This window comes from Nipponia nippon, unplaced genomic scaffold (assembly GCF_047370975.1).
Source record: "Nipponia nippon isolate SJK-2023a ecotype South Korea unplaced genomic scaffold, ASM4737097v1 scaffold_1, whole genome shotgun sequence".
NCBI lineage: Eukaryota > Metazoa > Chordata > Aves > Pelecaniformes > Threskiornithidae > Nipponia > Nipponia nippon.
The window spans coordinates 141,852,725-141,878,292 of NW_028262290.1; the positions used below are offsets into that span (position 1 = coordinate 141,852,725).

At 38.7% G+C, this 25,568-nt stretch overlaps 1 protein-coding gene across 12 annotated transcripts in view; it reads right to left on the reverse strand.

The window, feature by feature from the left end:
* Nucleotides 1-24,498, reverse strand: part of AKAP9 (A-kinase anchoring protein 9) — a 119,632-nt gene extending 95,134 nt beyond the window's left edge. For 10 of the 12 annotated variants that reach the window (XR_015708309.1, XM_087775190.1, XM_087775163.1 and 7 more), the window contains exons 1-2: nucleotides 24,387-24,497; nucleotides 98-352 (exon numbers count right to left, since the gene is read on the reverse strand). Coding sequence is in view for 11 of the 12 variants with exons in the window: in XM_087775190.1 (XP_087631316.1) it covers nucleotides 98-352; nucleotides 24,387-24,434 (303 nt within the window). In the remaining variant the exon portion in view is untranslated. Of the gene's footprint in view, nucleotides 1-97; nucleotides 353-24,386 lie in introns of all 12 variants that reach the window. The other 2 variants (XM_087775197.1, XM_087775223.1) reach the window with 2 other exon arrangements.
* Nucleotides 24,499-25,568: the final 1,070 nt, after the last annotated feature.

Here is a 25,568-nt window from a genome sequence, read left to right on the forward strand (position 1 = left end):
CTCATATAATTCCTTTATTCCCACTCTCAAAACTAATGGACTATTTTGCCCCCTTCCCCCCCACCAAGTAACTGGTTACAGCCTGAGACAAACTTACCTCAATGGTGTAAGTCTGGTTGTGTTTGATAATTTCTCCACTGTGCAAAGTCCTGATAATAGCAAAGTCAGCAGTAGCAGCTGCTCCCCTTTGGCTGCTGCATGTGGATGTTTCATCACCTCGAGATCGATCGGTATCAATCCCATCTTGTATTGACTCTTCATCTTTGATGTTTGCCGTTTTCTTCTTCTTTTTCTGCTTCTTTGATCCATTCTGACCATCAGTTTGCGCCTTCCTCTGCCTAAATTGGGCAAGCTGTACAGAAGACAAAATCTTGTTAAAGCTGAGTTTTCGTCTTCATTACTAATGACATCCACTATAAAGGCTTACCAGCTGTTCTACATAAAGCTTCAAACTAATCACTAATGAAAACAAGTTGGAAGTTAATGCTGCATATCTGAGACACATTCAGATTATTCTTCCATTTACATAGTTTGCTTTAAAAAAAAAATCTTAAATGTAAACCAACAATCTATTAACGAATTCCTTTTTGGCTTCATACTAGGAAGTTACTGTTTCATGGAATGATACCTAGAAATCAAAACATTCAAAGGTTAAGGTAAAATGTCATTATAAAGGACAAATGCAATGAGATAACCTCTGATCTCATTTTTCAATTTCATAGTAATAAATGCCTCAAAATCAATTTACATAAATTACTTTTAATTTTTATACCAGAAACAGGTAAAAGCAAACCATTCTTCCACCAAGTATCATATAAAGTTTTATAAAAAGTTTATGTTAGAACTCAAAAAGCAGATCAAGTTACTTAAAACGTCATAAAGAAATAGCAAAACACATAATGAGGGAATAGTCTAAAAACAAACAGTGAGCAAATTACAAGATACAGTACCTTGTAGCAAAACATGCTGATGAACAAAAAGTCACAGGTGAGCCAGGCACACAGTTGAAAAACCAATTAGTATGTAAGCTATTCAAATACTGTAAGGCACTGCCTTTTGAAGAGCTTATCACTTTTAATCACTTTATAGTGGTTTACACAAGAAAATCCATTTAAAATATTTTTTTCTTAACAAGAACAGAATTTCTGTTCAAATAGGAAAAAGAAGCATGGCAAGTTTTACCAATTAAAATTCAAAATTAAACAGATCTTACCAATAAAATCTGGAAAGAAAAATAATTATTTTCCAACTGAAGAGTCCAACATTAATTAAGTGCTACAATGTTTTACAAATGTAGCTCCAATGTAAATATAAAGCATGAGAATGAAGACCCTAAAGCTTTAAATGCCTTTTACATCAACTAATACCCAAATATCATGTATTTTTTATAAATCTGCTGCAATTTTAAGAAAAAGCTATAGAAAAGACAGCACATTTCCTCATGATATTCACCAATCGAGAAAGCCAGGCTTCCATCCAACCTCTTCAGCAACACCCAAATCAAGCAGGACGCACAAACCCCCTCTGCCAGTCACCGTTCGGTTACAGTACGAGCCGTCACTTGAAGTGTTCTCCAGTTCTCATCTGGCCCCAAGAGAGTTGAGAAGCCCCAATCTAAATAAATGCATCACTGACAGATCAGTTCTGACTTCTGGCCAGTTTATGCTTATGTCCCCTTATTTGTATTTCCTTGTGGACTTCTTCAGCCTCCTCTCCATTCTTAGGACGACTGACAGCTTGGCATATGGCTCCTGCTCTGTTTACAGGAGGAGGACCTGAAGATTTGCTGAGCCAAATATGCTCACCTACGTATTTAATACTTACTTCCTCCCTACTATATCTCTAATTAGTTCAACTTCATGATTTTTTTTCCATTTTTTAAATAGGCTACTTTCATTATTTCACAAAAAATCTATTAAAGCTTATAAACTCCACAGGAGTGGAGTTCCTGAACAGGAAAAGAAAGGATAGTCTCCTCCTGACTTTAAAGTTTAAGGGGAGAAAAAAAAAAAAAAAAAAAAGCATAGATTTAGCTTCTCAAAAATGGGAAGGGTGAAGGTTCCAGTTGTCTTCTTATGACATTACTACATTCTCCTAAAACTGTAAATTTACCTCAACAAAATAGTTATCAATTTATCCAAAAGACAAACAGAATTTGTCCAAATGCCACAATGACATAAAGCTGACAACCTGACTTCAAGTGTAACTACTGAGAGATTTTGATTTTTTTCCTTTTTATTTTTAAATAATGAAAGACATGTAGTGCCACTGGTCAAGAACTCTCTTCCCCAACTTGATTGAAACCTTCTGTAATGGAAAGTTAAGTTGGCTTCTTTAAAGCAGCTTTACAGTCTTTATTTGTCTACAAAATTAGACATGTAGCTCAAGGACAAGTGAATTACTCCATGTCTCTCCTCAAGTATTTTGCATATTTTAGCTGAGGCATCTGGGTATGCCAGATTTTTCTCCTTTCAAAATTAAGTTGTCGACTTTCACTTCTTCACAATTAACAGATTAAACTCTACCATGGCAGTTAGAAGCAGACCTTATTTTTTTCTGTTTAAACATTGATGAAGATGGGCACATATGAAAGGCTAAATGCATGTGCAAATTAAACTGTTATATTTTTGTATGACACAAGTTCTCAACTGACAATTTCTGTATGAACTTCCAGTATCTTGGAAATAACTACACTGTTAGTGATGGATGCATGCACAAATCATAGCACTTTCTGCGCCGCACATTCATGTACACGCAAAACTGTCCAGCTACTAATGCAACATGGCTTCAAATTCACATTTTTAATCAAATTTAAAAAAAAACTAGAAATGAAAGAAGCAGTATAACAAAAAGCTGCTGCTGAACAAATACACTCTGTGATGCTCACGTCCAGACAGAGGAGTCTCAGATACCGAATTCCTTCAGAATATGGGACTCAGGAACTAGAGTTGAGGATCTATCTACATTTCAATGACAAGCAGGAAAAAGTCCACCAGCAGTCATGAGAACTAAGGAAAACAAATTTTGTAGAATTAAAACTTTAATGAAAACAGAAAAATAATTCCAGATTCTGTATTTGTAGGCAAATAGTTTTTCCAGTGTGAACAAAATGTGAAACAAACACAAGCTGATACAACTATACATTCCTTTACCCTGTCTTCCAGGCACATCAGCTTGATAATGCCAAAACTAAGTCTGTGGAGAACTTAACACTGCTTCTGTTAGTTCGGAATCTGCAGTTCTGAAACAATTCCATGTCAAGTCTCTGTCGAGTTACAAAAGTTGCAAGCAAGAGCAAAAGATGTAAACACAGGAGTTACTCAGGGAGGAGGAAGGATCCAAAAGCAGAAGCTGAAGGACACTCAGAACAGGCTCTCTGCATTGACCTGCCTCGGAGGAGTACCTTACTCTGGGAAGGCGACAGGAACATAATCAGCCATGATGCAACTTTACCATAGGTTTTAGCACATCTGAAAACTGATCTAGAGCAAGTCTTCTTTCACTATCTGCCAGCACATCACCTCCAGCTTTTCCCATCGTGCTGGTAAGACCTTGCACCCTCCAAGCAGTACTGAATCCTGTTAAAAATTCCATCAGTGTTTTCCAGTAGTGAGTAACAGCTGATTTTGCTCCTTATCCTTGAGTCCCAGCTTTTACATCTAAAATAACAAACAACTTGCAATTTCCAGCTCATAGATTTTTCAAGTCCTGCTTCTAGGCAAAAAAGCAATGCTCTTGGAAACAGACATGTCCACTTTTTAGCAATTTAAAAAAATATATATTATGGAGTTTATGTTTATTGTCTGAATTATTTCTGTCAAATATCCAATGTACAATCAAATTCTTACTTGTAATAAATAAATTGAAGTTTTATGCTAAACTCTGAGAATGAAACTATGTTTATTTCCTTTTAATGCATAACAACCTACAATAAAATTGTCCAGGAAGAATTACATGTATATTTTCTGATTTCCAGAAGTGCCACTCGTAACAGCTGCTCAGCTTTCCATTAGTTTGAAAAATGGGAAGCGATTGGATGTTAGCACTAAATTCTGTGGATACAGAAGACATGTTGCCTCTTATAAACAGAAAAACACTTACTGAAAGTCACAAGACTACAAAAGAGCAGCATGCAGATAAGTAATGGGTATACTTTTCAAAATCATTGCCCACAGTAAAATAACAATTGAATAGAAGAACTTAGATATTTCGAGTATATATTTATTTAGCTAGTTCTTATTATAACTTCTTTCTACTTATGAATCCCAAAACAACATACTAGCACCAATCCCACACCACAGACTGCAGCAAAATTACAGACACCTGGTACAACATTATCTTAGCTTTTAAATGCTGATATCCTCCAGCTGGCAGAAGGTCAGAAAAGCAGAGGAAAATCAACTCTTATTAGGAACTAAATAGTCTTGAGACAGAAGGGAACTAACTTGCAGAGTGTTGGGGATTACTTGTGTAAACCACGTCAATTATGACAGTTAATGTACTGCTATAATTACAACAGCAGCATTATTTATTTATTCAGCTATCTTCAGCACGTTCTGACCCTTGGCAATTGTGCCAGCAATCTAGATTGCTGGTATACATTGTCCATTGATTAATTTCAAATATGGTCTGACTGAACTATTTCTAGAATAGAAGTGCATGTTAAAATAAAATTTGGCCCCAACAGAATGCAAAACTTAATCTCCTTTTAAGCATTTAAAAATATATATAAAATATCTGAACAAAAGCTGAAACATTTGATCACTGCCCATATACCAACACAAGACAACACTCAGGTGCATCATGAAACTCACAGAAGATGATGAACAGTCCTGTGATAGAAAGGCTCAGGCTTTTCCAATTATAATGCTCCTAATTCTCATCACTGAATGATAATAAGGTGTAATTTCTGAATGATTACTGGAGTGAAAATGAAACCAAAATATTTAGACTAAGACAGACTGATAACGTGTCTTAAAAGGTGAAGGATTAATTTAAGATTCACCTGCCCTAGTAAGGATAGGTCACTACTCCCCTTGACCACAGGTAAGCAATTATTGCTACAAAGGCTTTCAGTGACACACGAAGGACAAAAAGCAGGGCCCTGGGGTGGGATTGTTTTGATCATCTATAAAGCACAGATACATCCCATGAAGCCTTGACTTGGGTGACTTGCAAGACAATAGGGACAAACCAAAAAGGCCAATCTGAATTTGAAATTTTGACATCGTTCAGAAGCTGGCAATCTGCTGTGGTTTAAGTCTCAAGTTATCTATTCCACCTTCCCCTGGATAACGGAAAAAATACCTGCTGTAATCTCTCTCTCACCTGTGACCTGGTTGTATGATTCCAATACAGTAATATGTTCCACGGTAGCACATAAGAGGCCCTCAAAAGGGATAAGGAAGAGAGTCTGGGAGACAGCAACACTGTGATTGAGGCAGTAAAGCCTTGCCTAGGCTGTTTAAAACTCATTTGTTGTTAGGCCACCGAGTTTTGTAAAAGCTTGACAGTCTGCCCCCTAAAGAGGTGTTGAACAGGCTAACTGGTAAGTGTATTTGAGAAGAAAGTGGCACTTTGTCACTTTTTGCCATATTCTCAAAAGGTCTAAGCACTGAGGCTTATGGTGCCAAAGCACTGACTCCTGAAGTACAGGCAAATTTACAGTGCCACCTGCATCTTCTAGGTTCCTGTTGCTTCTGCTAAGAAAAGGATAACAGAGTGAGATGATTGGAAAATTGTCAAATACAGAAGATAGACATCTTCCTAGAGAAGTCTATCTATTCTATTCTATTCTATTATTCTATTCTGCTAATCAACAAATAGGAGAGTATCGCAACTCTTTCCAAATCCTGAGATAAAAACCTACAGAAAGAAGACAACTGAGCAAGCAACCTGCAAATATGTTCACCATGTTACGTCGCATAGGCGAAACCCCAAACTGTAAGTAAAGAATTAATGTTCTTTGCAAGTTTCAATCTGCTTATTTCTTGAGGCAAACAGAGCTTTAGTTTATTTGTTCCATTCAATGGATGCTGGATTTACTAAATGGGAAACATTAGGCTGAATGAACAAGAAAGAAATCACCCAGGAACGACGTTATTTCTAATCTACTCGTTTGTATCTTACACTTGTAGTCAGATTTTCCCGAATAACATGAGCAAGACCTTAGCATGTCTCCCCTTACAGAGACTTAAGTGGCTCATGAGTATTAGAGGATGCCAATAAGGCTATGAAAATTTCCAAAGAAGAAATGCTATAGTCTCTACCTAAATACAAGCTTGAGAGTCCTTCAGCTTCGGAGACAGACATTCCTTTGCAATTCTTTGAAGAAAACCAACAGGATCACCACAATTTACATTTGTAGCTGAAGTATCATGAAGGACAACGCAGGATAGTGAGAGGAACAGCACATTGGGCAATTCTTCGTAGCAGTCTGTATCAAGTTAGAGTACTGTTGTCAGTGCTAATAACCAAGGGCACTGAACTTGAATGAACCCCTCCAGATGGCACTGTGAGCTGGAAAGCCTCAGAATTAGTGTGGTTCTGATCTGGTCTGCTCTTCCATGTCCCAAGAATTTAAATAGGAACAGACCTAGGAACAGCTAAGTTCATTACAGCTGGGTTATTTTCTGGACAAGGAATGGAACTTAAGTGTATGAAAATACTCTCAAGTCAGGTTACAATGACAGACACAAGTATACCATACTGCTTCAGGAAAAGCAATGCCTCAAACTAACTACTAAAAAAATTGCCTGATTGGTCTCTTAACTAACCTACTTCTACGTACATGATTTATCTATTGCTCCTATCTACTATTTAACTTTATCCCTCTCATACTGAATGCTGTGTAACTGCCTCTGCTGATATAGAGGGTGAAAAAAGCATCTGAACCATATTGGTATTGTATTTCCCCAAAGTGAAGAGAAAATAAGTGGACTGGGCCAAGCTGTCGGTGACAAAAATGAGAGGGCAATAGAAAGCTTGTTTCGTGCTGCTCCGTAAAAAAAGCACAGATCGTCCATGCTTGAAGCCTGAAACATTAGGAAGTCTTTGTCACATCAAGACCAAGGCAGCTGATGTAAAACAGAGCCTCTTTTACTCTGCGTTAAGTGAGGGAGATCACCAGTCGGGTGCTGTCTCAAAAGGCATGGTCTGTCCTTTGCTTTTGTCCAGAGTTTCAAAGGCAATAATGGGAAGGCAAGAGTTACGCACTGACAGAAATGCACTCCTGTTCCACTAGGTTTATGTGTAACACCAACTTTAATTAAAAACTGGATCCTGAAGCTTTCTTCAGCTAGAGAGAAAAAAACCTCAATGGGACAGAGACAAAGTCAGTCTTCAATGGCCTACAACCTTTTGAAACAATTTTTGGAGGGGAGGTGGGGAAAGAGGAGGAATTATCAGAATGTTAACTAATGGATTAACGAATGTATTTAAGAAGATCTTTCAGCCCCCAGCAAGGACAAATGTCTCCCTTTCTCCCCCATTAGCCTTTCTAAAATTATCCAGCTTGCCAAAGCCAAGAAATTCCAGGCCAGAGCTAAAATTTGGTCAAATACATTTTAACAAAGGAGACACAAATGTTTTAGTTACATTTTATCCTTACAAAAGAATAAGGAAAAAAGGAAGTTTTACTACTAAATTTGCTAAACTGCTAGTTTTTAATGAGTCATATGATTTTCTTCACCAACTTTTTGAACTAGAAAACTTCACTGCTTTGCCATGCCATTCCTCACGTCTCATGAAAGTGTTTTGAAAATCTGCACCCAGCAGATGGGTTTGTATATTAATTCATTCTTGAAAATGAATGCTAATATGAAGATTTAGACACTCTGAAAGCATTAGCTGTTTTCCATACAGTTACAGTACTGTTCATTGGACTGTATGAACTTGTTATCTCACAGCCCATTAGAAATAAAAATATCAATATTTATCCTCAGGCACTAACCAACCTTCAGTGTTGTCATAATCTTCAAAAGAGTCATAAAATTCAGTCACTAGGCTATAACATTGCAAAGATTTTCTACATGCCACCATGCTCATGTCTACACGCAAATCCACTAGACTTCAGCAATTTAGTAATATGTACTAACTGCTAGTAAGCTACTCCCTAGTTGGACCCAGTTCTCTGGGGTGTTTTGGTATCTACATAAGGCAACAGGTAACTTCAGCTCTGACATCCAGGTAAGGACAGTAAGCTCACTAAAGCACAGGACACTAAACAAGATGTAAATGTAGATGAGGTTCTATTAACTAAAACCGTTGCTGTTCTAAAAGTGCACATGAGAGCCTACAATATGATTTTAGTATCACTTTCCTACTGAATGAAAACACGGAATGTGATATGTTTTGCTGACACAACCAAAAGACAGACTGTAGGAAGTGAACAGACAATTTGATCTTTGGTGATTTAAATCAAGATATGAAATGATTATATCTTAATAACACTTAGCAGCTGAACAGTAAGTGGTAGAGGCTATGACAGACAAAAGAATAAATAACATTTTTGAGCTCCAAAAGGTGACACAACCTTGCCTATCACGGTCTTCGATGTATAACAAGATGATACCTCTCATCTTAATGAAAAGTTGTCAAAATTCTAAGTTGTCAGATACTGTGTTAGAACTTAAGAATAACTAATAAAACTAAGCCACTGGTGGCATGTAGTAGACTAAATTAGGTAGGCTACACATGACACGAACTGGATGGAAACTAGATTGGTGTGTATTCCCTACTGGCCTAGGAGATACAAAGTAACCAAGACAAAGTTTGTATTCTCATTTGTATATTTGTATGTATTTGTAGTTTATGTTTGAGTAAACTCAATCACATGAAGATAAAGGTAAAACAAACAAATAAACAAAGGCCTGGGACTTGCAAAAGGTACCACACCTTAAAGCCACTGAGGCAGATTAAAGTAGTGCCTACAAAATACACTTGGCAGAAAAATCATTAGACTGAAAGCCATAATTAGTACAATATTTCATAAAGATGAACTCTTCAGCAAGCTTCAGCATTGACATTTTTTGTAAGGCTGTACAATTACAAATTTGGTTAGGATTTTAAGTACTTTTTCCCACTCAACTCTTGATGAAGTCAGCCTTGTGAAACAAGTTGTCTTCTGGAAGTAAAAGGCTGATACAGCCCTCCTGAACAGAAGGCAAATGAGAGATAGTGCCCATGCTACTTAAGCATTAAAATTAAGTACTAGCTTCCAATTTTATATCCTCTTTTTCTTTCAATATTGTGTTTGATTCAACAAATTTATAATGTTAGGCTTTGCATTTACTGCAGTTATTTCTATAAACCCAGTGTAGTCAAGTGAATTACAACACGGATCAATTTTACTCATTCTTACCATACTTCATGAACAGTTCACAATGAATTATTTAAACAAAGCATACAGGTGAATACCATACACCAGAAAGAGAAACAAAGAAAGAAGCAATGGACATTCACAGATAACAAGCTTCTGCTGGGCTTCAAAAGAAAACTTGTTTTATAGCATAGTAGCAACTTAGTGGTCAAATATAGGCATTAAATCATTAATCTATTCAGAATTTTTGGAATTGAATTTTGGAATTGAATTTTTGGAAAGCAGCAGAGTCATCAAACACATGTCAGTAAGTACGTTGCCTTCTGTATCACTAAAAAAAATTTATTAACAATCTGAGTGTTGCTTAGGTAGTTACTTCACTTTATTTCTTCTTAAAGCAACTGGTTTAGCACCTGTTCTTTTACAAGCATATACTTAGATCGGCTATTTAACTATATATAGTTAAATCAACAGCTGGAGACTCATTTAATTAACCCCTTGGAGTGCTTTCAGGTTAACAATTTGTTTTCACAAAACAACTGCAATACAGTAACAGAGTTAAGCATCAAGCATGTTTATTCCACTATATTTACGTCTTAAAAAAAATTCAAAAGAAATGTCTTGCCAAACAGTAATAGTCTAAAAAGCAATGAAACCATGTCATTAAATACTACATGCACCCAAAAAGTTAATAAGTCTCTGTCTTGTTCAGTAGTTTTCTTTACATGCTGCCCTTCTTCCCCCAAAAATAACCTTAGGAAAACATTCCTAAGACCACAAGGCAGAAAAAAAGCGAGTCTATCTTTTCCCTGAGCCCAAAGTAAGGTTAAACTCCAATCTAAATTCCTGTAATAATAGATGGAAAGAGCAAAGTTTCCTTCTGGTAAAATAAAAATGTATTTTCATGTCTAGTACTTAGTAATTTTTCTCCTCAATTACCACTCAATTACCATTTTTCTCTTTATTAACTACACATAATTGCAATTCATCCCTGAGAGATTTAGTTTCATTTAACAAAACAGGAGCTATGTTTTTGTATTACAGGACTCCTAAAGCCACAGTATGTTGTATAGTTAACTTCAGAGAGAAACAGTACACTGACTTTACAGAAATTAGCTAAATATACTACTACAAAAAAGTTCCTACTGAGTATCTTCAGATTCTTATTGCCATTTAATTCTCCTAGCCCTTCTATAAGCTTCTAGCAGACTACCAAGAACAGATAGCAATAAAAGCTATGAATTCACATCCTAGAAAACTGAGTTAAGTCCTCATTTTTGCTAGGATTCTGAAAAAAACCAAAATGTTATATAGTACACTGAACTTCCTGGAATGGGCAGAACAAGCCTGATCCTTCAAACAGCATTTCATAGGGCTTATCTGCAATCCTTTTAAACTCTGGGTTAGAGCAGTCCCAAACACTTTATGAAGTACCACTGAAACAACCAATTCTGACTTTGTGGTAGAACATTCTTCATTATCAGCAAGAGAAAGGTCTGATAGTGTCAAATCTGATTAATTTTTTCAGGAAAAGCTGTAAAAAGTTGCTACTACCACAAAATAACATTGATTACTTAACGAGAAGTTACTTGAGAAAAAAGCTTCCAATTATTCAAAAGCGGGGCACAGAAACCTTTCCTATTATTAACAAAATATTAAAATAGTTGGTTCCAAAATTCCCATACTATAACTTAGCAATTAAAATCAAAACCCATATAGACTAGTTAACACATGATATTTAGACAATGCAATTTAAAATACCATATAAATGTTTTCTCTTATTCAGAAACATACAAAAATCATAATCTATGGCCATCTGTGCTTGCCAGTTAGAAGCCAACTATAAAAATACAAAAGTATGCAAAAGCAACAGTTGCCAGTATCTCCACACAGTGCTTGTCGATCAAATTACTGGCAACCTGCAAGTTTATATTTGTAACACAGACGCTTTCTTCGGCTTATTAACTGTCTTATGTGTTTAAAAGTTAAGGTTGACATTTTACATTTTTATAAAGATTGATCCTTTAACATTAACATTAAACTATAAAACCAGAAAATATAAAGCTTCAGGAAGTAATGATTCTCATGTATCTAGTAATATGATTCTAAATACAAATTACTTGCACTAGATTTGATTTTGAGTATTATCAGACTGACTTATATTCTGGTTTAGATGCATTTATGTATGAAATAACTATAAGCAGAACACTATTATGTTTATGTTTTCAACTGGGGAAATATTGCCAGAATAAATTTACTTTCACCAGTTTTATGGAACATTAATTTGAGTGGGTTCCTAATAAAATACTTGAAATCGATTTTCCACACACAGATACAGCTACCTGGACATTATAGCCCAAATCAAAAAGGTGTTCTTCCCCACCCTCAGTAGATAAAGACAACACCCAAAAATACAGACTTACTTTGGAGAGCATGGCAAGCTTTGAGCATATCAGCCCGTTATCACCCGGGATAACAGCTATCATGCTACCAGATAATATAATTCTGTACCTCAGGTTATTCTTATCTTGTTTCAAGTAAAACCCAAGAATATTACCCACCCAAACTGACCACATTAGAAATGCACAGTCTAGCTTAATTGAAAGAATTCATGAGAAATAAAAATATTCCAAAATTGGGATTGCAGGTAGAAATCAATTTTGCCCTGATGTAGAGTATGCATGCATTATGGCACAGTCTTTATATTTTTTCCCCATAGGATTGGCCTTAATCAGCGCCCAGACAGTACTGAGATACTGTCATTTGTAGAATTACCTTCTCATTCACTGTAAATTGGAAGGGGTGTAGAAAACAACACAGGGTGCTGCAGGAATATAAATGATGATCTTATGTTGAAGAAAGGAGAACACTGCATACAAAAACTGTGCTTTTGCTGTCTCTGTCAGGCTCCCTGTCAGTCATCAAAGAGATCATCCATACCAAAATTTTTATGATGTTCCTCAGCTGTCTGTCTTCAGTTTGTAGTTGCATATCCTGGAAGAGGAGGAGGACCCCCAAACAACAGTGCTGATCACTACTGTGAAATGCAGGATCCCTTCCTGGCTTCAATTCAGATCACACAACATAAACTTTTTTTTTTCAATCGCTGCAGGATCCTGTAGACTACTGTTACATCCCAGTAATGAAATGGAAACTTGAAATTCCTCCTTTCTGCTATTGGGAAAGCGTGTGAACTTTCCTCTTCTATCTTCTTTCATGCTGTTATGATTTCATAAGTCTTCTGTCAACTCAATTCTCCAGACTGTCAAGGTCTCTCTGAAAAGAAGGCCTATGCTTCAATTCCTTAACCGCTCCCCCTAACTTGGTATCATCCATGAACTTGCTGAAGGCATGCTCCCCCCTATTCTCGAGGTCATTAATAAAAACATCAAACGGTACTGGCCACATTTTCAGCATCCGAGGAACACTTGTGGCCACTGGCTGGACTTTGTATCAGCACTCTGAGCATAGCAGTCCAGATAATTTTCTGCCCACCTTGCAGTCCACCTATCCAAACTACCTATTTCCAGCTTGGTTACAAATAGCTTCTAATAGATCACATCAAATGCCTTCCTAAATTCAAGGTAAACAACATCCACCATTCTGTCCCCATCTACTGAGCCATTCAGCTCATCACAGAGAACAATTAATTTGCCCTTGATAAAGTCCAATCATGTTCTTGCCCTTCATGTGCCTGAACATGGCTTCCAAGAGGATCTGTGCCATGATCTTCCCAGAAACCACAGCCAGGCTGACCTTCCTGTAGATGCCCCAATACTTCTTCTCACCCTTCTCGAAGATGGGTCTGTTTGCTTTTTTCCCTGCTCATTTGTAATCTCCTAATCACAATGACCTTTCGAAGATAAGCAAGGGAATAATAGCCTTGCAACAACAGCAGCCAGCTCCTGCAGGATACTTGAATACGCCACACTCGGCCCCACAAATTTGTGTACATCAAATTTGCTGAAGTGGTCCCCAGCTTGACCTTCTGTACTGTGGATAATGCTTCACTCCCTCCAATTCTGCCATTAGACTCAGGGACCTGGGAAGCCCAAGGACAGTCCTTATCATTAAAGAGGCAAAGAAAACCTTCAGTATTGCTTCCATGTCCTTTTGTACCAGATGATTTGTCAAGATCATTTTGAATTCTAAGCCTCTTCACCGTGTTTGCCACCCACTTCTGTTTAGTACCGTCTACATATAACCATGCATTCTTTCCACTGCTAATAATGAAAATACTGAGTGACACAGGCCCCTGAAAGTCTGAAAGACCACCTACTTTGAGAGTAAGGCATTAAAACAAAAATAATGCTAAGAACGATTTTTCATTCAGTTGTAACCACCAAATTATTACTGTACCTAGACCAAGTCTTTAGTTTGCTTATCAGACCGTGTCAAACAGTGTCAAAAATCTTAACACCACACTGACTTTCAGCAAGAAGTTCTGTCTGAATCAGCCCTGGTTACCTAAAGGCGCTCTCATCTTAACAGTTGTGCAGATTCCCAAGGACCTTAATGTTGACAATTCATTTAGATAAGTCTGTTTCCTTTAACGAGCAATCTTTGGCAGTCTTCTGAGACTCCCTAATGAGTATAAGCAGAGTCTTTCTGATGACTGCAGCCTTGGTTATGGTGTATTATCAACCATCAAAGTAGCTTCCAGGGGGCCAGGGTTGGGGTTAATCAGCTGTTTCTCAAAAAATCATGAATACTGATTAGAATCCTGAAAGAAAAATCCTGACATGTCTAAAGAAAACTGTAGTCAGGCAGTTGCTGCTTCCTGTGGGATCCTGATAAATACTCCATTCCAGCTCACGTAGTTTGTTCTTCCACAACACACTGCAAATAGTCAACTGCAAATTCTAATTAAGAGACTACCATTTCTAGAGTACAGAGCTTGAAAGATGCAGCGATATTGAGACACCTAATGAAATACATGGAGAGAATCTGTATCTGAAAAGGCTTTGTCCAGACTTCTCTATGTAGCTAATGCAAGAAAACTTAAATCACAGAAGCACTTGCCATTTCTGGTTTGTGTTGATGCTGCAAGAAAGGGGCTGCAGCCCACAACATGTTTTTCCTGATCAGCAGGACTCCTACACTTTACAACAATGCATATTTTTCTTTCCTCCTGCACTGTAACATTTAGTCTATATACTAAATGAGGAAGATGACTTTATTAGAAGTTGGCTGAAAAAGGCTGAAGAGAGTATTTTGTGGATGTTAGAAAAAGCACCAACTATCGATTTACTTTGAGTTTCTATGTACTGCTTGTATTACCCTGATTCATGTAAATTTAACTTTTTCCTCCTAAGAGAAAAAAGAAAGAATTTATAATAGCAAGAACTCTACTCTGCTGTAAACCATTTCAGTTGTATTTATGTAGAATACATCTAGGTTTTTTCTCCTCTGCCTCACACTGTGTCCTCTCTAATAAAAATGTATCTATGTCAGAGATATTTAAAGATCAAAAATTGAGAAAAGAAAAACAAAGGAATGGAATAAAGCACAGTAAGATCTGAACAGTTTTGCTAATATTTAATTGCTCATTAACAAAGAAGTCTGAAAGAAAAAGGCACCTTCAGAGTGAACAGACTATGTCTAAATGAAACTTTATTAATAACCAACACCAGATTATCGTTTTTTTCCAAGTTGTTGAATGCCATGGAATTGATGCAGAATTTGAGAGGTTACATCTTTGGCAACAAGACAATCAGCTTTCCAGATCAACAGTTTCAATTCTGTTCAAGCTAAGCAGGGATGAATAGCCACTCCTTGTTAATAAATACAAATGATGTGATGACTTCCACCCAGTTGTCAAAGCCAATCTTTTCACAGTCGTTAATGCTAAGATTTTCAAAGTAGTCTGGAGAATTGAGATACATTTTTAGGAGATTATTTGTAGGCATTCTGGCCACTTCTGTGCTCCAACTCTGTGTAGAAACTAAACAAAACCAAATTTTCATTTTAAAAAGTGTTTGTGGTTTTTGATTTTTTTTAATAAATAAAAAATACTTTAAACCAAGTCAAACTCAGTCATGCTTCGTCATTTTCCCACCTTGTTTATATTATTTTTACATGAATTCATACCATGTGGCACGTCTGGCACTGAAGGGACAGAGTGAGAATAAAGCCCCCAAACTCAGTAGATCCGAGAGAGACAGCTCTGTGAGGAGCAGAGCAGACATAAGGAAAGAACCAAATGCATGAATTTCATGCTCAGCGTGCAAGACTTGACAGGCTTCTATTATTTTGACAGGCTTCTATTATTTTTTACACGCTGCTGAATCATGAGAGGAAAGCAAGCTCACAAAGACACTCATATTGCTCACAAAATTCCAGACTTGTCTGTGGACTTTGCCTTTTTTTTTCTTCTTCTTTTCTTTTCCTCCAAAAACGCAAAACTGAATTCCTGGAATATATTCCAAATAATGAAGAAAATCTAGAAAACACATTCTCCTTTGAGGAGTCTTGTATCACGATTTCCATTATCTCTTTAAACACAGAAAACTATGCTAGCTAGCGTAATGTACTACTAAACATACCAAAACAGGGTTTTCTTATCATTGTTATGGAGCATGATCTGTAATAGTAAGATATTTCTCCTATATACCTTTCAATTGAAAATATATATTCTCAATGTATGGTACTAATGTCAAATCAGCTACCTCACTTAGACAATATAAATGGATTTAGCAACATTTAAATATTTTTCCCTTGTTTTGTGGTTGGACACAGGAGGTTTCTTCACAGAAAAGTAAGAGTTTAAGGACAAGTAAAAACTTCAGAAAACAAAACCAGGATTAAGGGATAACCACTTTGTTAAATCACAGCCTACCAGTGAAGTCAGATTAAGGTAAACTTTTATGCAACTTACTCTGCTTATTCTTTGTAACACCTATTTGATCAATATTTGCACAGAAACATACTCAGTCCCACAATCCCATCTACTCCGCCTCTTCAACTCCACCAAACTTCTTGGCTCTACAGCTCAGGATCGTAGTTTGAGAGATATGCTGTAATTTTGTCATGGCAGTACAGTTTTCATCAAATCTACGCTTTCCCCTGGAAATATCACCAAAATGGTATGCATTCTCTTTAAAATTATTATCTCCAATTGTGGAGAGTCTTAAAATTTCTTTGTGTTTTGAGATTTAGAAGCATGGTCTGAGAGACTACCTCTTCTTTGTTTTGTGATGATGCTGCAACTTAGGGTTGTTAAAACTGCGATTTGATCAGTCCCCAACTTTCCTAAGCCTAGTGTTTGGTTTCCAGAGTCTCACATTCTTTTGTCCAGCTAACAACAACTGAATTTGTTCTACTTGGAAGCTTGTTTGGGTTCCTTTTCAGAAGAGGAGGGAAGCAGGAAGACTGACTTCATACTTCTAAGAAACTAAGAATTCTGAGAAATCTTACCATTTTTATTCATTCTTCCATCTTTTCTCCACTGGTTGTAGGAAAGGTAGTTTATAATATAAAATGTTGGCTTCTCAAGAAATCATGTGAAAATGCAGATTAAGGTTTCTTTCAAGAAACTGGAACACCAGCACCAGCAACACAATATGGCATGCCAGCACTTTGCAGTCAACATACAAGTGTCTCATCATCATAAATTTCAAGGTCTGTTTACTTTATGTTTCAGCATAGCAGTCAAAATACTGCAATTATCAGATGCGTTTCATTGAACTGTGGTACATTTATCAATGTGTCTTTGCAAATTCAAAGCGTCACGTTAGCTGGTACCAGTAACAAAATGATTTTTGAAACAAATACACAGCAATACATTGAAATCTCTAGCTATGGGGCAGGTATTTATGACAGAGCTTTCAGCCCCTAAATTAGGATTCCCAACAATTGTGTTATTAGTATATAATCTTATATTGCAATATAAGGTAGGACAAGAAAGTTGGATCTACTTCAGGAGCCTTTTTTCTTTTGTCCTCATTTTCATCAGATTTTTCACTATTCCAAACACTAAGATGCTACAGTATCCATATGTTATTCTGCAGTTAATATCTCCATACATCAATATTTAAAAGAACCAACTTGTTTGGTATTTCCTGTGGGGAAAAAATACAGGATTTTCTGGTAACATCTACATATGCCAAAAGGTCCAATCTACTTCCCTTGGAGTATCAGATACACTTTACTGAAAGTACTTTAGAAAGAATTTGTGGTGGTGATCATGCTTATTTCCAAATCAGTATAAACAAACAAACAAACTTGTCTAGATACTGTTATAACTGAGGGAAACAAATGTTGCAGTCACCTCTGTTTTGCTATTGCAACACCCATACTAAGAAAATAAGTAGTTGGAAAGCAGACCATACAAATGAGGGAGAGTCTAGTGCTAAAATGAAGAAAGTCTTGAATGTAGCCAAAGAGCAACTTTGTGCTTTTTTTTTCTGTAATTCTTTCTCTTTATACATGGAACAGCAAGCAAACATTTTAAATTGCATTTTTAGAATGCAATTTCTTGCTTTCATAGTGCTACCAACAATACTGTGTTGTCTTATTTCTCTATTTTTGTGAAATTCACTGGGCATCTTGGATTAAAGACCAATTTCCTCTAAACTGGCTACAGAACAAAGGTTATTTTGAAAGGTTAACAAAGGTTATTTCTCTGCATCCTCAGAAGAAAGCAAGTACTAGTTTAAGCTCATTCTACCTTGCATCACTACTCTTAAGTAGACAGCTACTTCAGAGCTTTGAATAAAAGGGTATATTGACAATAACATTTAAAACAAATAATCAAGCCCTGTATCGAAAGCAAGAATAGATCTCTGGAATGAGGGAAGTGGAGATCAAAACCAGGAAATAGAAGAAAAGTGGAGAACACACTTAGAAAGAGGAAGAGTTCTAGTAATGCTAACTGAAAAGACAGTTGAAATCCCAGATTTCAATTCAAGTACTATTTTTTTTTTACAAGGACCCAATAAAGTCCAGAAGAAACTTGAAATAATCGGAAAAAAATAAACTTTATTTTTCTTTTTTTTTAAAGGAAAATAGAACACTGAGAAAACTGTAAAGAGTGGGTAGCTCTATTATCCTCAAGAAAACAATTAAGTTCTACTAAAAAACTCAACATTTAAGCTAGTCATCCCAATTTTGCTGCTATTAGAAACAGAATGTGTCTTGAAAATGGTTTCACAGATTACCTGTCCGTTTGATCTCTCATCCAAGCTTATGTACCACCCCAGTAGCAATAAACTATATAGATAAAATATATTTACATCTCAAATGTATATAAATCTTTTTTCTATGATAAAATGCAGAGATATCCACTGTTTTGAACAAAAATAAAAGCATGCACAGTGAGGTGAACACCTCGTTTTTTGTTTCTCTCTTATCTCTACTCAATTTCTGCCCTATCTGCTTTTACTCAAAGACCTTAAAATCACATGTTTTCTCTCCAGAGTAACATTCAGTTCTTGTATCTGTGATTTCCTCTGCAAGACAAAAAACAGTTCTTAAGCTTACTCATGTTCATAATCAAAATACACACAGGCAATTCCCCATACCTCCTACTATTTGCATTTAGAATTGACAGAGATGCAAAGGAGAGGGAGTGGATTGAAGCCTGTAAAAGAAGAAGAGGAGCCAAAAAAAAACGCACAAGTTCAGAAGGACCTGGGAGAAGAAATAGCTTAGCAACACAAAAGAGGAATGCCTAGGAATTAGGTACAGGTTTGCAAGGATCTTCACATGCAAGAAAAAGGGCTCCCTCAAGTAAAGTGTCTTAAAGCCCATTTCTTCATTACAGTATTTTCTCATAGTTCCACTGCACTCTCCTGCTTTGTTATAAACGAAGAGATGAGGCAGTTTCCATTCGCATCTGTTGAGCCAAAGCTCACCCACACCTTTCCAGGAGACTCTGGAGAGTTCGCCTAGACTCCCCTCCAGTTGCTTCCTCTCTTGTCCATTAATACGCACACAGCATCTTCAGATATAGACGTAGCCCAGCATCATTCTCACTCTGTGAACTTTTAGCCGATAAAGCTGCTCTCCTCCATACTTTATAAAGAGTGACAGCAATGACTAGGGCTTTATGATGAAATTACCACTCTGTGATATGGTGGAATATGACTTCTTATTTTAAAGAAAAGCACAGTAAGAATATGCAGACTGAAAAGGAAATTCTTGCTTCCAGGATTCTGTTTAATTATTTTTGTTCAAGTCATTTGAGGCAGACAGAGGATAAACAAAATGAACAGTTTACACCTGGAAGCAAAAGAAGATGTGTTAGTAGGCCAGCTCTTTAATGAAATGTAAGGTTTAAATGTATTTACTCTGTCTTTGGTGATGAAAAACTCTTAATAACCACTGAAATACTGCTTTTTTTCCTCTTCAGGTAAATTACAGGGAATTTAAAAGGACTGTGTTTTACAAACACAATCTATACGTTCAATTTTTCTAGGGGTTTTAAATTAGAGCTTTAATCACTGTGGCACATAATTATCCCATGCTTTGCTTGAGTCTTTTATTTTAAAAAACCTGATCAACAGCTTTCATTGAGAAATCCAAAACTTCTCAGTCCAAAGAGGCGAGAGATGAGAAAGTAAAATCTTCTTCTCTCCTCAAAAGAGTAAGACATAAGAATGCAAACAGCAAACATAGTCAGACTCTTAGACAATGCTATTTTAATAATACATATATTTTTCAGCCACCTGAAATATTCACATGCATGACCAGAAGACAAAATATGCAATTATTTCTTTTTACTATTCAATTTATGAAGATAACTTGTCAAATTACTTAAACAACCTGTAATACTTGTCCACTGAGTGCCATTAGAGCTTCTCAAACCAACTTCACTGCTCCGTCCACTCAGCGATTCTTTGGTATAGATCAAAAGCAGTTACACCGCTGATTCTGTGCTCAAGTGTTTAACTAAACCAATTCCCTAATTTATTAAGGTTCTTCAACAATTACATGATTTCTTTGAACACCTCAACAAGAATGTTTTACAAATATAAGTAGAACCTTTGAAAACCATGACATTAAATTATGTATTTAACATTAGACCTGAAATCCTAGACCAACCTGAGAGAATTTACAAAGTAAATTAGTGTCTTTCCCTCACCCACCCTTCCTACATCAAAAAAAAAGGATACAGCTAGGGAGCATGCCCTTTTCTCAACACAAATTTAAACAGGAGCAATGCACATATTTAAATACATTGCAAATAAAATTTCAGTACCATAAAATGGACCATTCTATAAAACTTGCTATTTATAGTTTCATCTCTCTTAATTCTACCAGTTATAACAGCTGTGCATTTCATATATATGTGTATGTATAAATTAAATAAAAATATTTTTTTAAATGTCAAAGCTTTATCAAAATACTCTCAGCCATTTTCTCACAAGGGAATCCAAGTCCCCAATGTTTTTATTCTGAAGCTAGCAAATTACTCTGTGTAGTTTTGAAAGCTGATCAAAATAGTGCAACATCCTGATAAGAAAAGCCAGCTACTAAGCTGTTAAATAAATACATAAAATTAACATACCCAACTACCATAAATAGTATCCACTGCAATGTTAGATGAGATTTCCAAGCAAACTGACGCACAGAGACATGCACACGTAGTATGTGTCTATATAAATATCACACCAATATCTTCAATCACCATCCTCTGTAGTCTTTTGTAAGACCAGGTGTAACTACGCTATTTTAGGCCATCAACAATCTCTTCAGCAAGGCACGTAACATACCTGATGGATTTCTAAGTTCACTGTGGTTTGGGACACAGATCAACTTAACAACATGCATCTATATTTCTGTGGCTGGCACGCACCTTTCCACCTTCCATCACAGTCAGCCCTGTTTCCCTCAACTAGCTTTTTTGACACTTCTCTTGCTCCACCATAATCAGATCGGGATCTAAGGTAAAGAAATTGCTTGTTTGGGGAGAAGGGAGTTCTATAAAGGCACAGAGAGACCATTCTAATTGGTAAGGGAGACAAACATTTACAGAGGCTGGGTTAATATCCAGCAGATTTACCTTGCAGCAAAGGAAAATTAATGACTATAGGCCTGGAAAAAGGAGTATGTAATTTATTGGGTTTAACTTTGTGCCTCCCTTGCCTTTGTGGGTTTGTAACAGACAGAACAGCAACATATGGTGCAACTGCTTCATTATAAAGACTTGGTGTAGTCTCCAAAAGTCAGCAGGTACACATGAATATTGGTGAGCTTCTATCAAGAGCTTTTTATTCTATTTTGCAAATGATGTACTGCTGAAGGCTGTGTGTTTGCACTGAGACCCATTCTGACAGGTTTGAGTACACTTAGCAAATTTCCATCAAGGTAAGATTCACAATGCAGCTTCTCATTTCCAGTAATAATAAAGGAAGTCTCAAAAGAAACTTCTGTTGCAGAAAATCCATTTGTAATACACTTGTCTGTAAAAGATCTATGTGGGGAGACAGTGTCCTAAGAAGACATCAAAAATAAAGAAAAACAAAGTTCCATTGCAGATAAATTCACACTAAATCAAACTCCACAGCTTGCCTACTTGACATTATGATCAGAAAACAACCAAATGATTGCTTTATAGACAGTTCATATTGCTTAAAATGCACATACTGAGATTTAGCAGTATTTAGCTACCTACTTTTCAAGAAAAAAAAACACAGCGAACCAAACAAGAATCTAAGTCCTAATTTTGCATAATAACTCCACTGTTAGCAGTGTACCAGCCACCTCTATGGCACCTACTACACTCTTTTACCAGCCTCCCAATTGCCAACATTCATCCCGCAGTTTATGTAACATCTTATTTATATTTAAAACTTATAATTCCAGGCAGATGCATCAAGGCCTCTGCAGTACAGCAATACCTGTGCTTTTAGCACAGTAACAACACATACTTTAATACACTTTTCCAGCTATTTTATTTAAACAACATTCAGTGGTTAGGCTCAAAAGTTTTTTGGATGCTTGTTGCTGTGGTCTGCAGAAAATATTCATTGGAGCCAAGCAATTTTAGAATACATACTGATCATGCTACTGCGAATGTGTTTGTATCCTTGAAAAAGAGAAAAGCAGCTGCAGGAGGAACTCCTGCTTCCATTCTCTGCACTTTGAAAGTGACACTTTTCACTGGAAGTCTGTGGCCTAGTCCCCACAGTACAATACATTTAATTACATCATTCACATGTAAAAAAAGAGGTAAATGGTATACAGAACACCAATGAAAAATCTGAAAAACTAACACTACTTTTATAGTCCCATCCCATGTAAATCACATATAGCTTTAAAGAGCTATAATGACTTAAACCACTAGGGATGTTTAAAAGCATAGAATAGGAAAGTCTTCAAGCGAATACTTAGTCACAAGAACATCATTAGGTTTTAGTCAGAAAAGACTAGAAGAAGGGTGAGAGTTATGACAGTCCTCCTAAAATGCAAAATAAATTAGTAAAGTGTGTACATGTCTGTTCTCAAAGTAAGAAGGAAGCCACTGAATTCCTGCTAGAGTCCTGGCTTTTGTTTCACTTTTCAGTAATTGTCATTAATTTTCTGTGTTAATCCCAGGCCAACATGGACAGAGAAATATAAATTCTCTTGATAAATTCTTCATTGTGGTTTATAATACTGGTAAATTCACTTCAACCATTTTCTTTGCAAACTACTTTCTAATTTTCTGCAAAAGAATTAGCCAACCTGGGTGTGACAGAATGTACTGCCACCAGTACCTGATCTGTCCCAGTGCCTTTTAACAGTACTGCATAACGTTGTGTAAACACCGTTCTTTCTCTAAGCATTTAAGAACAGGTTTTCCTAAATAAACATACAGCTCCATCTAGGAGAGTTTCCCAATGTACGTTTTGAACACTCTTTCAAAAGAAACAGAAACGCACTAAGTTACAAAGGTTTTGTCTAATACAGCAAAATACCTATTCAATACTTCACAGCCAAACTACATTCTCTTTTCCATAGACCACGTAAACAAGACAGCGATGATGTTCCGTAGTTTCATCTTTAGCTTGTCTTCTTGTTGCCTGTACTATGAGCTCCTGCCAAGTTCCATGCAGATCTTCCGCATGAATGACTGACTTACAAACTTCTAAACTCTTATCATTTGGCAATGACTGCTGGAAGGAACCAGACGATACCTAATGTCAAAACACTAATTTTATCTTATTTTCCTACCAATGCTATTAATTATCTTGTCTCATTGACCACACCAAAGCTTTCTTTGAAGTAAAAAAGAGGCCCTCATAGAGCGTGGTAACTCCGGTCTGTTGCCTGGAAGGTGAAGCACTTTGCAGCCCGTGTGTACTGAGCCATGCTTAAAGAGTAAAATGATAAGCTCCCTGATTAACGCTCCGGTAAGCCCGCAGGGCACCGTCTGGGCCGCCCGACAGCCCATGGGGCGGTGAGGGCTGCGGGCGGGTGTGCGGGCTCCAAGGGCTGCCCGCGGCGAGCGCACACGGCGAGGTCCGGCGGGTGGCTCACGGACTTCCCCGCATCTTCAGAGAAATGGTAAAGGCACCTCACCGGAGGCATCCTTAATCCTCTGCCTCCTGAGGCTCCCTCGCGGTATTAGCACCACACTGAGGAACAGCTGTCGGGTTTATAAACTTCGTTAAAGGTCTACGGGGAGTTTCCCAGGCTTAAGAGGCAAACGGAATTCGTGCCGCGGGTGCGAAGCGGTACGGCGGCCAGCTCTCCTCCTCCTCGCCTCTTCCTCCGCCCGGCGCCGCCAGCGGAGCGGGCCCGCAGCGAGGGGGCCGCCGGGCTGCCGCCGCCCGGCCCTGCGACGGGCACCTGTGGCGTCCGCCGCGCGGGGCCCGCTGTCACCGGCCGCTCGCGCCCCGCGTCCGGCCGAGGAACGCCGCTCGGCCCCGCGCCGCCCGAGGCCAGCGGGGAGCCCGGGGCGCGCAGGGCGGGCGGCACCCAGCGCCGCCTCCGCCCGCGGCTTTGTTCGCGGCGCGGCCCCGAGCCGAGCGCCCCCGCCGCAGCCACGCTCCGCCGCTGCCCGGCTCGGCCCGGCTGACACCGCGCTCCCCTGGGCTCACCGCGCTGCCCACAGCCTCCCCGCCGCGCCGCCGCCTCCTACCTTGGCTTTCCCAGCCTCCAGCTTCTTCAGCCGCTCCTCGTCCTCCATGGCGTCTGTGCGGGACAGCAGAGCGTTACCGGCGGCGGGAGGCGGGGCCCGGCCCTCCCCTCCCCTCCCCTCCCCTCCCCTCAGCCGGGGCGCACACGATCGCTGTCCTGTCCCGTCCCGTCCCGTCCCGCCTCACAGCGACGACAGCTGCCGTGGCGGGGCCACCGGCGACGCCATCTTCATCTCCACGTAAACACGCGGCCGAGGAAAGTGACGTTGGGGCCGCCCGCTCCTCCTCCTGCCGCCAGCCCCTCCTCCCACCGAGCCCCGGCCGCTCCGGGGGGCGCTCCGGCCGCCAGCGCCCCCCGCCCGGCGGCGAGTCCCGCCGGAGCCGCCGGCGGAGGAGCGGGTCTGCAGCCCCGCAGCCCGAGCGGGGAGCACGCACCGGCGGCGGGAGCCGAGTGACAGCCAGCCGCGGGCGCGGCCGCAGCCGCCGGGCGGGGGGAGGACGGAGGCAGCGGCGGGCACACCCCCCTCCACACCCCTGCTCGCTCCCGCAGGCGGAGGGGCGGGGGGCTTTCTCTTCCCACAAAAGAACCGCAGCGGAAAGGCGCCTCTAATTAGCCGGTGCTTTGATACAAAGGTGTGCACGGAAAACACCTGAGTTTTGCAAGACTGCTGCCTTCTGCTGTCTCGCAAATCCAGTCTCTCTGGCTACAATGCTGATTTTGACAGTTTTGATTTTCTAAGTGTTTTCTTGCTCCTACGTGCGGCTCGCTAAATCGCGAGCTTCCTATAGCGTGGATCTAAAGCTTGGCAACAGACGAACGAGCTTCTTGAGCGCGTGTCGCAGACTATGTGAGGATGACAGCAAAGGATGTGTAGCCCCCCTGTTTAAATGGCTTAATATGCACTCATCATGCCAGAGGAGTTGAAATAGGTCTGTTAAAATCACAATGGGGAATATGGCACGTGGCAATTAAATGCTAATACAATTTCTATACCTCAGCATTCAACACAAAGCAATATTCCGGGAGTACTTAATAGTGTCTACTAAATGTGTGCCTTGCAAGGCTAATAGTAAATTTGTATTACAGATTCATGATGTGCTTTTTCTTTCAGTTACCCCTGAAGTCGGTTCCCTTTGTGGTGGTGCAATGGATGGCACAGGCTTACACACGCCTGGCAAGCCTT